The sequence below is a fragment of the Rhamphochromis sp. 'chilingali' genome (assembly GCF_963969265.1).
Source record: "Rhamphochromis sp. 'chilingali' genome assembly, chromosome: 12".
Lineage (NCBI taxonomy): Eukaryota > Metazoa > Chordata > Actinopteri > Cichliformes > Cichlidae > Rhamphochromis > Rhamphochromis sp. 'chilingali'.
Genome location: NC_137939.1, coordinates 14,487,735 through 14,500,601, shown reverse-complemented (window position 1 = coordinate 14,500,601; position 12,867 = coordinate 14,487,735). Strand labels below are relative to the sequence as shown.

At 39.9% G+C, this 12,867-nt stretch overlaps 1 protein-coding gene across 2 annotated transcripts in view; it reads left to right on the top strand.

The window, feature by feature from the left end:
* Positions 1-8,951, top strand: part of plxnb1a (plexin b1a) — an 88,640-nt gene extending 79,689 nt beyond the window's left edge. For both annotated transcript variants that reach the window (XM_080899931.1, XM_080899930.1), the window contains 6 exons: positions 1,437-1,597; positions 2,645-2,792; positions 3,690-3,754; positions 4,275-4,350; positions 4,577-4,651; positions 6,599-8,951. In XM_080899931.1, the coding sequence (XP_080756057.1) occupies positions 1,437-1,597; positions 2,645-2,792; positions 3,690-3,754; positions 4,275-4,350; positions 4,577-4,651; positions 6,599-6,703 (630 nt within the window). In that variant the 3' untranslated portion in view covers positions 6,704-8,951. The remainder of the gene's footprint in view (positions 1-1,436; positions 1,598-2,644; positions 2,793-3,689; positions 3,755-4,274; positions 4,351-4,576; positions 4,652-6,598) is intronic.
* The last annotated feature ends 3,916 nt before the right edge of the window (positions 8,952-12,867 follow it).

Sequence of the window (12,867 nt, the reverse complement as noted above, 5' to 3'; positions counted from 1 at the left end):
TAGAGGTCAAAATGATGCACTTTCAGTTTTAGATTTAAGGCTCAAGAAACTTGGGATCCTGTATTTCCTACAATTCACTGTTTCACTATTAAATATAACCTGAATATGGTCAGAGCCCCTGTGACATCATCAAACTCACTGGTTTACAGCATGTAGCTTTTTTTTTTTTTTTTTGTGAAAAAAACCCCATATTTCATTAAATAGAAACTTCCATCAATTGAACGCCTTGCATATTTCTTATTTTTGCACCAAACACCATGGTTCATTATCCCATGGACCATTAATATAGAATCTTATTCATTAAATATGACAGAAACCGCTCAGTTCAGACAGGTGCCTTAAGGGTCAGTCCTCTGGGCTTTCAAGGGGTAAAGAGTTAAATCCAAATTGAGAAAACCTCCTGTGACATTGGGATGGGAAAAAATAGACGCGGGCTTGTTCAGAGCCTCAGGAAATGCTACATAACTGTTAGATCAGCAGTCCCCAACCTTTTATGCGCCACGGACCGACAATATTTTCACGGACCGACCTTTAAGGTGTCGCGGATAAATACAACAGTATAAAACTAGTACCGGTACCGAAAAAAAGAAGATTTATTCATAACACATGTGAAAGGACCCAGGAAAACCGAGTTAACGCTAAAAACGCTAACAAAATAACGCTGAAAACCGATAAAAACCCAGAAAACCATACATTTCACACCTGAGCCTCAACTCTCGCGGCCCGGTACCAAACGACTCACGGACCGGTACCGGTCCGAGGCCCGGGGGTTGGGGACCGCTGTGTTAGATGACACATGTACCTTAACTTCAAATTCAAATTCAAATTCAAATTTTATTTGTCACGTACACAGTCATACACAGTACGATATGTAGTGAAATGCTTGGACAACTGCTCGTGACCTAAAGAGACCAAAAAGGAAAAGGCTATGAATAAGATAGGAAATAAATATGAAAAATTAAAAAGGGTAAATTTAACTAGGAAGGAATAGAATATAAATTAAGGTTAAAAATGAAATAACTGTACAACACAAATTAGAATGAAGGGTAAATTTAACTGGGAAGAATAAGATAAAGATAAATATATAAATTAAAGTTGAAAATAAAATAACTGTACAACAAAATACACAATACACAATATAGAACTATATAAGAATGTATGAAGAAATCTAAATATAAATAAATATATACACAATAACAGCAGCTGTACAAGTATTAACCGGAAATGAAGAATATAGTGACCAGTGTTGTGCAAAACCAAAGTCCAGAAAGTCCAGTGTGTGTGTAAGAACTGTATGTGTGGGTCAGTACTGTGTGGTGGTGTGATTGAGAGACTTAGCTTCATGTGCATAATCTGTGGAGTGCCCCTTCAAAGAGAGCATCCCCTCTTTGTTTCATGGTTTATTTATCTCTGTCACTTTCTCTGCTCTGTCTCAGGGCACTCTGCAGAAGTTTGTGGATGATTTATTCACCGCCATCCTCAGCACCAGCCGTCCTGTACCTCTAGCTGTCAAATACTTTTTCGACCTGTTGGATGAGCAGGCTCAGCAGCACAACATCATGGACCCGGAGACCATCCACATCTGGAAAACCAACAGGTAACTGGGTGAAAGACGCTTATATTGGGTTTGGATGTTGAGAGGCAGAGTTGGAAGCCAGGAATGGGTCATGGGCCGTGAGACATATGAAACACAGCATAGATATGCTTCGAGGGGAATTTCATCCATCGAGAGATTGAAGAAGCACCCCACACAGAACATATGGACAACAGCTGGTTTTATGGTGTTACTGTACTAGGACTTTACTTGCAGATCTTGTGGAAACAGCAGAGATTTGCCAGGGTTTGCCAGGGCTCATGAACCTTGCCAGAGACTTATTAAACTGCTTGTTACTTTGAAGCATTTGGTTGATACACGAGGAACATATGACATCTTAGATTAGATTTTGTCACCTTTGTATACATCACTGCTATGTGGGTCTTCCGGGGAAACCCATTGTCACTTAGGCTACTGACAGTGGGTCCACCTGCACTTGGCTGCATCTTATTTGTTTTCTATGTACTTGTAAAGAGCTCACCAGAAAAGTGGTGATGATTTCACAGACCGTGGACCTTACATATTGTGAATAATGACAAATAAATATACAAAGGACACAAAAAGAAGTGTCTTGTATGTTTGTCTTATTGGTGATAACAACCATTCCTGTGTGTTTACCATGTTTCTCATATTTTAAACTCTCTAAAAAGGCTTTAAGTGTATTTTTGTGCAAGCTTGTTAATGCGATTACTCAAGGATAAGGTGATTATTTATATGTGCTCTTTCTTTAAAGCTTATCTAGTCAGTCATATAAATGTTATGGCGCTCTTCATTGATTCATGTCGTAACCAAACCTCCTCAGAGTAGTTCGTTTAGACATCACGTGAGCTTTGCGTTTTCACCACATTCCAGATACACGAAACCAAAAGGCCCAGGACACCAGAGTGTGTTAGAATCAAACAAAAGGGATGGAAGCACCAGTAAAGAACCTGCACTTTTTTTCTGCATAAGAGTGGATTAGAAGCATTTTTTAAAATCTGATGTATAACTGTACTTTTACATTACAATCACTGCTTAAATGTGTAAATGTTTTCTTGCTTTACCAAACAGCTTGCCACTGCGGTTCTGGATCAATATCCTGAAGAACCCGCAGTTCATCTTTGATGTGCAGACATCAGACCACGTGGATGCTGTGCTGTCTGTCATAGCTCAGACCTTTATGGATTCTTGCACCATAGCTGACCATAAACTGGGACGGGTGAGCTTCATTTGTAAAGGACAAATATGAGACACTTACAGAGGGAAGAAAAATAGCCTTTTGGCTAATTCTGACACATTAACATTGATTTGTAGATTAATATGCACTGTCCCTTTTTTTTAAAAAGAAAAAAGAAAAAAAAGAATTTGAATTAGATTTTAACTTATGTCCTTCTGTGTTTGTGAGCCCTGTGTTAATTATGTACGTTTCATTTTAAGATGGTCCCAAAATTAGATTCCAGAGAATGAAGCAATTGCATCTGCTGTGACCCTCCTTGCAGCATTGCTGTGCACACTTTTTGTCTTCATAGCACTTCAGTGTCTACCCATAGTAGATGTGAGAGAGGCCTTTCATTACTTAGAAGTTAACCAGGGTCTCTTTTTACCTCAGAGACGATAACACACCTTGTTATTAGTGTGCTGTTTGTTGGGCGCCTTTTTCTGTGGAGCATTTTCTTAGACTGTCTCAATGTGGACATTTCAAAATCTTTAGAGATGTAAAAAATACTTTTTTCTAAGATCCAAAGATCCTGTGTCTTAATCCTGCAATATACAATCCCACACTTTCAAACTGTGAAGGTCAGAGGGTTTCACACCTGATTAATTCACAGCCGACTCTAATTAAACATAAAAGAGCATCGTATAGTTTTCCTCAGTACATAACCAAATCTAATAGTCTGGGCTGGGTTTTGTCTACTTAAGACTTAACACATAATATGTAGCAAGGATCAGATATTACACATCATCTCGTGCGTAATAGGAATGTGAGTCTAATGAGCCCTGCAGCCTTGTTTTGTACTCAGTGCATGTTGACATCAACAAAATTATTTGTGCACATTATTACTCCTTGTTTTACATGCCTCGTTACTCTTATGTGACATCTGTCTTCCTTACTCAGGACTCTCCTATCAACAAGTTGCTGTATGCCAGAGACATCCCCCGCTACAAGCAGATGGTGGAGAGGTAAGAATATGGCAGCCGGTCGTCCCACTGACCCCAGGCATAAAAAACACTCTGGAAGAGAGAGGAGGGAGGGGTGGAAGGAGAGAGTGAGGCACAGGACGATCTGTCAGTGCCAGACAGAGGGTAGACTAAGCCCGCGAGGCTCCATGCATGGATGGTCTAAGAGCAGACTGCTACACTTACTACTACCTTCTGCACATTAAGCTCGGCATGTCGCCCTGCTGAAATAAGTGTTGCTAGACAAGATTTTAGGTAACACATGTGCTTGTTTTCGAAGCCTTATTAGCCTGATCTGCATTTAAAAATGATCACTTCATCTTTCTCTACATGTTTTCCCCACTGATACACCAGAGACTCATAATTTGTCATATTTTCTTATTTAAAATTAAACAAGTCAAAAATGAACTGACAGTAATCAGTGGAGAGAGTGGCGAGCTCTTAGGGGTAAACATCTCTCTTGCATTTGGGTTCAAATTTCTGTGGATTTAATGTAAAAATCTGTGATTCCCTGTACCTCCAGGTACTACGCAGACATCCGTCAGACCATCTCTGCCAGTGACCAGGAGATGAACTCGGCCCTAGCAGAACTCTCCCGTGTACGTTACCTACTCTTGTTTTCCCATTTAGTCAAAGTAACCTTTTTTTTACACAATGGCTGAACACATAAATACTTTTAGGACCTGGAAGATTCCATTTAGCTGGGAGAATGACAAGCTGGATGTGGAGTTTGAAATAAAATATGAATAGCAACCGATGCAGTTTTTAACAGCTTTCCACCGCTGACGTTTCTTCGCCTCTCTATTTTTTACTCTCCCTGAACAGAATTACGCTGCTGAGGTCAACTGCCTCGTGGCTTTACATGAACTTTACAAGTACATCAACAAATACTACGATCAGGTGAGTATCACAAAATTACGCAAACATGATGCTTGCATTGCATAGTATGCTGTCAGGGGAGAGATTTACTAGTTGTGAGCTGACAGGGATTTTATGTAATCATTATTTAAAGAGCTGGCTATGTGCATATGTATGAACTGTCAGGAGTGTAGCTCAAGTTATTGATTGACAAACTGATTGAATTCCCTGAAATATTTGGATGTCCGATCTCTGAAGTCCACAGTTGTCTCATACAAAACAGCATTAAATACTCAACAGAAACAGTATTTGCTTTTTGTAGTTCTTGTTATAATTTGAATCTCACATCCCATTCGCCAATATGAAGTGGGCAGGGTTTACGCTCTGTATTGCAATCTATTTCCAGACAGAAATCAATATTTCAGGTTCACCACTAGGATCTGTCATGTCATCTGGTTTTTGTTTTTTATATATATATAGTCCCCACAAAGTGGAGTTTGTGGGGATAGGTTAATTAATTAATCCAAATTACCCATAGGTGTGAATGTGGGAGTGAATGTGAGCGCAAATGATTGTCTGTCCCTGTGTGTTAGCCCTGCGACAGACTGGCAACCTGTCCAGGGTGTACCCCGCCTCTCGCCCTATGACAGCTGGGATAGGCTCCAGCGCCCCCTGCAACCCTGAGAAGGATAAGCGGAAGTGAATGGATAGATTGATATATATATGTAGTCCTCCTTTCCTGACACATAGGATGATCACAGTGCACAACGCAGACTTAAGGTTTCATATGGCATTGCTCAAAATTAGTAACTGAGCCCATAAACTCACCAGGAAAAGTGTTTACTAAGGTCAGCGCAGATGGCTGTTTCCTCAGACTTTCACTGAGATTTTGCAGCAATGTGCTGTTAACTTGTCTGCCATTTTAGATGTGTCACACTGTACGCTCAAGGCTCCAGTCATAGAGGCTTAAGCTGGGCAGACACTGTACGATTTTTTTCAGTCGCGTTATTCAGCTTCTGCTCAAACTGTACGATTGACTTGCAGGGGTTAGAAGTTCGTAGGTCACGATGCAGGGTCTCACACTATACGGCCCGATGCTCTGATGCAACCCGAGTGCTCAAACTGTGCGTCCATAAAAATGAAGGTTATAACAGAAAATCTGTCGCTCGCTCTCCCTCTCTGTCTTTCACTCACACAGACACGCACACCACCATCAACTTTGCTAAATTGCTAATGAAAAACATTGATCAGGCAGCTGTGATTGAGCAGCAATGTAAATCCAACTATTTTCACGGTTGTTGTGGTCGTGATGATTTTGTGATGCCACATCGAAAAGGCTCGGATGAGCTTTCCAAAGTTCTACAAGTGCCTCCATCGCTTGTGTCCAGATCACACACTGTACTGCCGTGCTACTCCGTCTTTTTCACCGACGTTTATGTGTTTGCGCGTGCGCAGTGTGAGCGGCTGCGGTGACGGGAGGTTTGAAATCCTCCCGACCAAGCGATTGATGATCAGGAGCTGGTCGTGAGGTGTTAATCGCTTCTCGTTACCCCACATATACTACACGATGCACGATGAAGGCCAAAATCAGGTCGATCACCAAAACGGTCGCACGACTGAAAAATCGGCTCAAAATGGGCCAAAAATCGCACAGCTTTAGGGACAAGTCCACAATGATCTGGCAACCACTGAAAGGAAAACGTGTATTCCCAACCAGTTGATTCAAACTTTCTTGGAACTGTTTTGATTCTAGTAGATTTCCAAAGTTGCCTGTAGTTTGCATGGAAGATGCCATCTTGTCTGCAAATGTGCACCCAGGAATATCCTTAAGTTGGGGTCTTCAACTACACTTGACTGCAGCAATCTACTAGCAACCAAAGCGTGAGAAGCTTCTATAGGAGTGAAATCATTTCAAGGAAGATAGCTCATTGCTCTAACTTTAATATGTTAAGTAAGAATTTTAATTGAACTCTTTTTGCCTTCTATCAGATTATCACAGCTCTGGAAGAGGACTGCACGGCTCAGAAGATGCAGCTTGGATACAGGCTCCAACAGATAGCAGCTGCCGTTGAAAACAAGGTTACAGACCTATGATTTCCACGGCTGGGATAGACATTTGTGGAAAGAAACTTTCTTTGACATCTCCTTGGAAAAAACAAAACAAAAAGAAAACGTTTTTTTCCCTGAGAAAAGGGACTATTTGGTCCCATACTGTGATTCTGCTGTCATTTTGACAGACTAATTGTTAGTGAGGTGTGTTTCCTGTGCTGAATCGGTGTGCACAATTACACTCCTCTTTTGTCTCATTTTGGGAGCAAAAAGAGCGCCACATCGCTGAGGAGGGGGAAAAAAACTGAGAAAATGCACATCAAAACAAAAGAATTTCTTCTGAACCTTGGATTTCTGATGTTTAAGTCACCTAAAGGGAAATTAATAACAAAACAAAAGAGATCATTTTGGGGGGGGGTTCTCTTTCTTGATGGACATTTTTCAGAGTTACTGCACAGAACATTCCTGCCCCGAGTTTAAATGTAGATTTGTTGGAGAAAAAAAGAAAATCTAAGTGTGCTGGAGGACAAAATAAAGTGACAAAAGGGAAAAGGAGGATTTGACCTTAAACACCAACAGCTTTGGAGTTTTCTACCATGTTTTCTCAAAGTCTTACAAATTGATAATGACACTGTCAGTGGTCTAAGTTATCACGTATTGAATCTGCTTCCAAGTCTTACTCTGTTGTCATGTTCAGTTAGCTGTTATTGGATGGTTTCCCTGGGTATATTTCATTTTTTAAACTCGTCATTACCAGTTCTTTTACTATAATTTGTAGCTGCTGCCTAATTTAGTTTAAAGCCAAGACTAATGTTTTATAAAAGCTCTCAATCTGCTTTTTTTTTTAAAGATAACCTACAGCTTGGGGAATTTTCTTTTTTAAGTAAAGTTTCACAAATTTTGTTGCATTTTGCAATCTTTGCTTTTATTTGCAGACGCAAAGCAGTTTGACAAAGACATTTGTAGCTGACTTAAGAACAATCCGTCCGAAAGTCAAATCTTCTACACAAGTTAAACTACATGCAGACAAAATTCATACGAGATCAAACCCGAACTTAACTAGCAAAAATATTAAAAATAAAATGCACAAAAGAACCGAGGAACACTTTTAGAAATGTCAAATACTGGGGACATTTACTTTTGATTTTAAAGGTGTCTCATAGGTTGTTCTAGAGAAGCAAAACAAATAAAATGTGGAATAAACTCAATGAATACTTGATTTGTACACTAAACTATGATGAAATCATTTTCCCTTTAAAGTCAGGTTGAATCTAACACAAGTTTTCTAGGGTCACTGTCTAAAGTACACAATTAAATAAAATTATTTATGTATTCTTTCTCACTCTGGCCCATCCTGCATAGATCAGCTGATTGTTGCGTCTGCCGTTCCAAACACGTTGCCAACCCTTACAGAGTGCCCTCGTGTCACCAATCGATACACTGTCACCACATAAAATAGTAGAAAGGTGTTTCTCCCGTCTCTGTTTTACTTACTTTTTAATTTCCATATATTGGCCATTATAAATCCTGACACCAACAGATCTGTGAATAGCTAATATTGGCTAATGACATCAGCCCGTTGATAAATTGGTCGGGCTCTACTTTATATATATTTTCAGAAAGACCTGTTTTCTCTTCTCTGTGGTCACATGACCACTGCTTAAATTCATTGTTTCAGGAAAAATATGTTTTCGCTGAATCTTGTTACGCTGATGAAGCAGTGTCAGTGTATGTAATTTTTTTTTCCTTTACAAAAAGGGGGGAAAAGCTCATCTCTGAGACTTATAATCACACATTGTAATTGCCTAACAAAGGTGCCTGTTGCTCTGCCACGCCTCATGCGAGAATCCTTTTATTTTCCCAGTTTAATTTATTGTTTATTTATTTTATTGCATATGTTGTTGGATTTTTCCTTACAGATCTATGAAACATTTATTCCCATCAATTTCAGATGTTTTTTGTTTTGGTTTTTTTTTTTTGTACATCGAGTTGGATTTGAGGAGTTTCAAACTTCAAACTCAAATCCAGTTGTTCTCAGATGCTGATTATTTTTGAACATTTTGGACCCATTTTAAATGTTTCAAGGCAGTTATCTTGTAAATTTAAAAAAGCAAACAAACAGGATTTTTTTTTTTTACCATGCGCATTGGTGTTGCTTGTGTAAGCAAAGCTCAGTTCTGATGTTTGTTCTGTACATACTTTTCCTAAGTAATCATGACTTTAGCGTTCTCTAACCAACTGATAGGATGAACCTAACAACAGTTTAATGTGATGCAATAAACAGGTCCAGATGTTAACAGAAGTTTCATTTTTTGCATTATTAAATTTGTGTGTAAATATTTTTTGGAACATGAGTTAATTTTGACTTCTTTTGAAAGAAGGAGGATCTTGATGTGTTTTCAGGAGCAAATATGGTTCACTTGTACAGTTCAGTTTAATTCATGTCTAGTTCATTTTCACTTCAAAGTGCCTTTATATAATTTGAGGTAAGGATCCTAAAACATTTCAAAATTTTTTAATATATGTGATTCTCTCCTCATTAAAACACTGTAACTGAACACCTCCGTCTATCCAGACGCTAGTGAGCCAGCACAATATATATATATATATAGCCACTGGTAAAAAAATGGGAAAATGTAACTCGGGCAACTAACTAGGTACACTTTTCTTTTTCTTTATTTTTTACTATGACAAAAGATGGTTATCACACTAAAACACATACTCTTCATTAGGTATGCTGATTTTTCTGGAACCAAAAGTTGCCATATTTACTGAAGAACAGCTGAAGTTAACGAGTTTTTATCTGCTGTTTAGTGTTAGTTAACATGACAAATAAAATACTAGAATTTCACTGACTTCTTGGATTGTCATTTATCAGACAATTCCAATAAAATGCTCAAAAAAGGCACTAACAACACAAATACAATCAACAGGTTCAGTTTATCAGATTGATTTGGTGAAAGTAACGTCAGCAATACATGCTGCAGACGCCTGTTGGTGCATTTTTACATGAAACGGCCTACACCTAACACCTCTAAGCCTCAACATACAGAGAAATGAGCTACAGAAAAATATAGAGAGAAATGCACTTGTTACAGAGACATTAATTGGCAATTATGACGTGTAAACTCCAGTTAGGCATTTTAATATGGAGCAGGCTGCAGGGACTGACTGGCTGTTGGTGAAACAGCAGGTTTTAGTAGTGTTAAGCTCCACTTTTAGTCCCACACACTGTCTTCACCAAGTTTGTGGTAAACACTTGGGTCCGTCCCTAGTACTCATGCAGTATTGTAGCAAAAAATAGTCAGGTCTCAGCCAACATGTCACAGTCCCATTTCCATTGCAAGATGATCTATTTCTAGAACGAGAGCGTTAAAACCTGGATGGATCCAGCTCACAGATCCAGTCCAGTTATTGTCACTGCTATTAGTTCGATCGGTCACTTTTTCTGTCTAAATGTTAAACAGGTGGCAGCCACAGGCCTTTGTTGGGAAGCTGAGTGTATCAAACACAGTATTATCATAGACTCAACAATATACAGAATGTATTTCATTTCCAGTGTTATTGGCAGGACACGTTTTTTGTTTTTTGTTTGTTTTTAAACAGCATCCCATCAGCACTGTGACAAGTCCCTGGTTCTTGATAGCGATTAGTGCAGTAGCTGAGTGTCAGCTCGTATATTAACTGCTTCCTGTCATCAGTAATCCAGGATAGAGACTCCATATTTAGACGTCTGTAAATGTAAGAGTATGAGCACCTGTCACATGCAGCTGGTAATGCCACACCATGCTCCACACAGAGATAACAGCAATAAGTATGACTGCTCAGATTATCAGTAAAAATATGAAGTATTTCTATATAAGCTGCCAGTCAGTGTGGTGTTTGTATGTGTTTTCTTGAGGCAGGCGGGCGATGAAACGTAGTCACCCCTGAAGATATTTAATGTGTGCGTTCTGTGTATATGTTTCAAGTTGTAAACCAAAGACAGGCTGGCTGACTGTGGTCATAGCAAAAAACAGTGCAGGTCACAGTTCAGTCTGTAGTGGGCGGGGGGATCAAACGCATGAGTTAGCATGTATACTTTAAGGAAGAAGTTTGTTGCATTATCTATTTATTTATCCCTTACTAACCCAATGATCTAAATTTGTGCAGGTGCTATTTTGATTTCTCCACACAAACACACACACACACACACACACACACACACACACACACACACACACACACACACACACACACACACACACACACACACACACACACACACCGATTGCTCCTGTGGGAAGTGTGTTATTACAGCTGAGTGCAACTGGAGAATGGTAACAGCCAGCACAAGCTTTTAGGATTAAGATTGGACCAACATTAGAGAGTAATACCAGGACATGAGAGGATGGGCTGGAAAACAAGAATGGACACCTGCTCGCTCCGACGCTGTGCAACAAAACAGCCTAGTGAGAACTTTAAAGAAGCCCTGGCTTGAGCTTTGTTTGTTCTACAGTCCAAACAGGCTTGGAATATTTTTCAAGAGATCAGTATAACAGCCTATATTTGTAAAAGTACTCAGTAGGTTAAGGCCTGTGTTTAATCCTACATTCTGAACCTGTGAATCTCTACATGGTCTCCATGGTCTGCTGAGCGTTTGGTGGCCTGAGCTGGAAAGCAGTGCAGATGGAGTTTGTTGTTTTGGACCAGAACTGGTCGAACACGTGTTTTGATTTTCGGCTTGAATCTTTACAGTGATACCTACTATTCTCTAGCATTTGATTCACATCATTTTTTTAAACAGACACATACTGTGTCAGCACATAACAAACACCTTAGCAAAAAACCCCATTTAAATTCACATCTTTATACACTTACTAGCAGCCTGTTGCAAAAACATATAATTTGTTCCCATTTCTTCAGTTACAATCTTTGGAATCTATGAAAAATGCCAAAGATAACAGCTTGGCAGGCTTAAAATAGGATTTTTGCACCCAAAATACCATTAACTGTTCTTACTAGCTATTACCTGAAAACCATATGGGCATGGTGTGCAGCCTCCATCCATTTGCTTCCGCTTATCCTTTATCAGAGTCGTGAGGGGGCTGGAGCCTATCCCAGCTGTCTTAGGGTGAGAGGCAGGGTACACCCTGGACAGGTTGCCAGTCTGTCGCAGGGCTAACACATAGACACAGACACCCATTCACTCTCACATTCATGCCTATGGATAATTTAGAGTTTCCAGTTAACCTTTCCCCAATAACTGCATGTCTTTGGACTGTGGGAGGAATCCAGAGTACATGGTGAGAACATGCAAACTCCACACAGAAAGACCCTGGCCTGATGGTGGAATTGGACTCAGGACTGTGAGGCAACAGTGCTAACCACTGTGCTGCCGTGTGCAGCCTGTCCTTAAAAAGAGAACTGAGGAAACTAGACAAGTGGAGGACAAAGAAGTGGCAGGCCTAAAAATGATCTACAGCAGATGAACAGTATCTGAAAGTTATGCCCTTTAGAAAAAGTAAAGAAAATGCAGCAAAGACAGAAGCAAAGAGAGATCTTCATCAGAAATGGTCTCAGTGAAAGGCTGGCTGAGACAAAAGGCTGAAGTATGATGATATCATCTGGAGGTTAGGATTGTCTGCAGTCATGTACAGTAAACACACTCCAGCTATAGTTTCGTGTGCTTTGCAGCTGGAAAATTTCAAGGAGACGCAATGCCATCATGTGTCATCTGACTATTAACAGTTCTTCATGTGAGGTCAACAGGCCTCTTGATATCTCACATCACACACACCCAACCCTCATTCCTCTGCCTTCAACACGCTTCCCTGTTTTACGAGCCAGGAGCTCCTTTGCTCCATGGCATCCACTATAAAATGTGGTGCCATGTAAGAGTGTTAACAGCATGGTGTTGGCAAGAAAAAGCAGACTCAGCCACTGAGATGTGAAGGAGGCTGTAAGATCAAGTGTACAATATATTTGTCAAGATTGTGCCAGGTGCTTCTGTTAAACTTCTTCCTCAAAAGCTGAGCTCATCTAAATGTAAAATCCTCATACAGAGAGGGTTTTAAATTGCAATCTGTTTTTAAAAAATGGAACTTTCAGCCAACCTCTGTTCTAACGACTTTATTTTAATCCTTAAGAATGTGCTGCAGGCAGGTTTAGCAGTCTGTGATCCCTGTAGCAGCTGTCGTTCCCTCTCTTCCCTCACTCTGTTCGGCCTT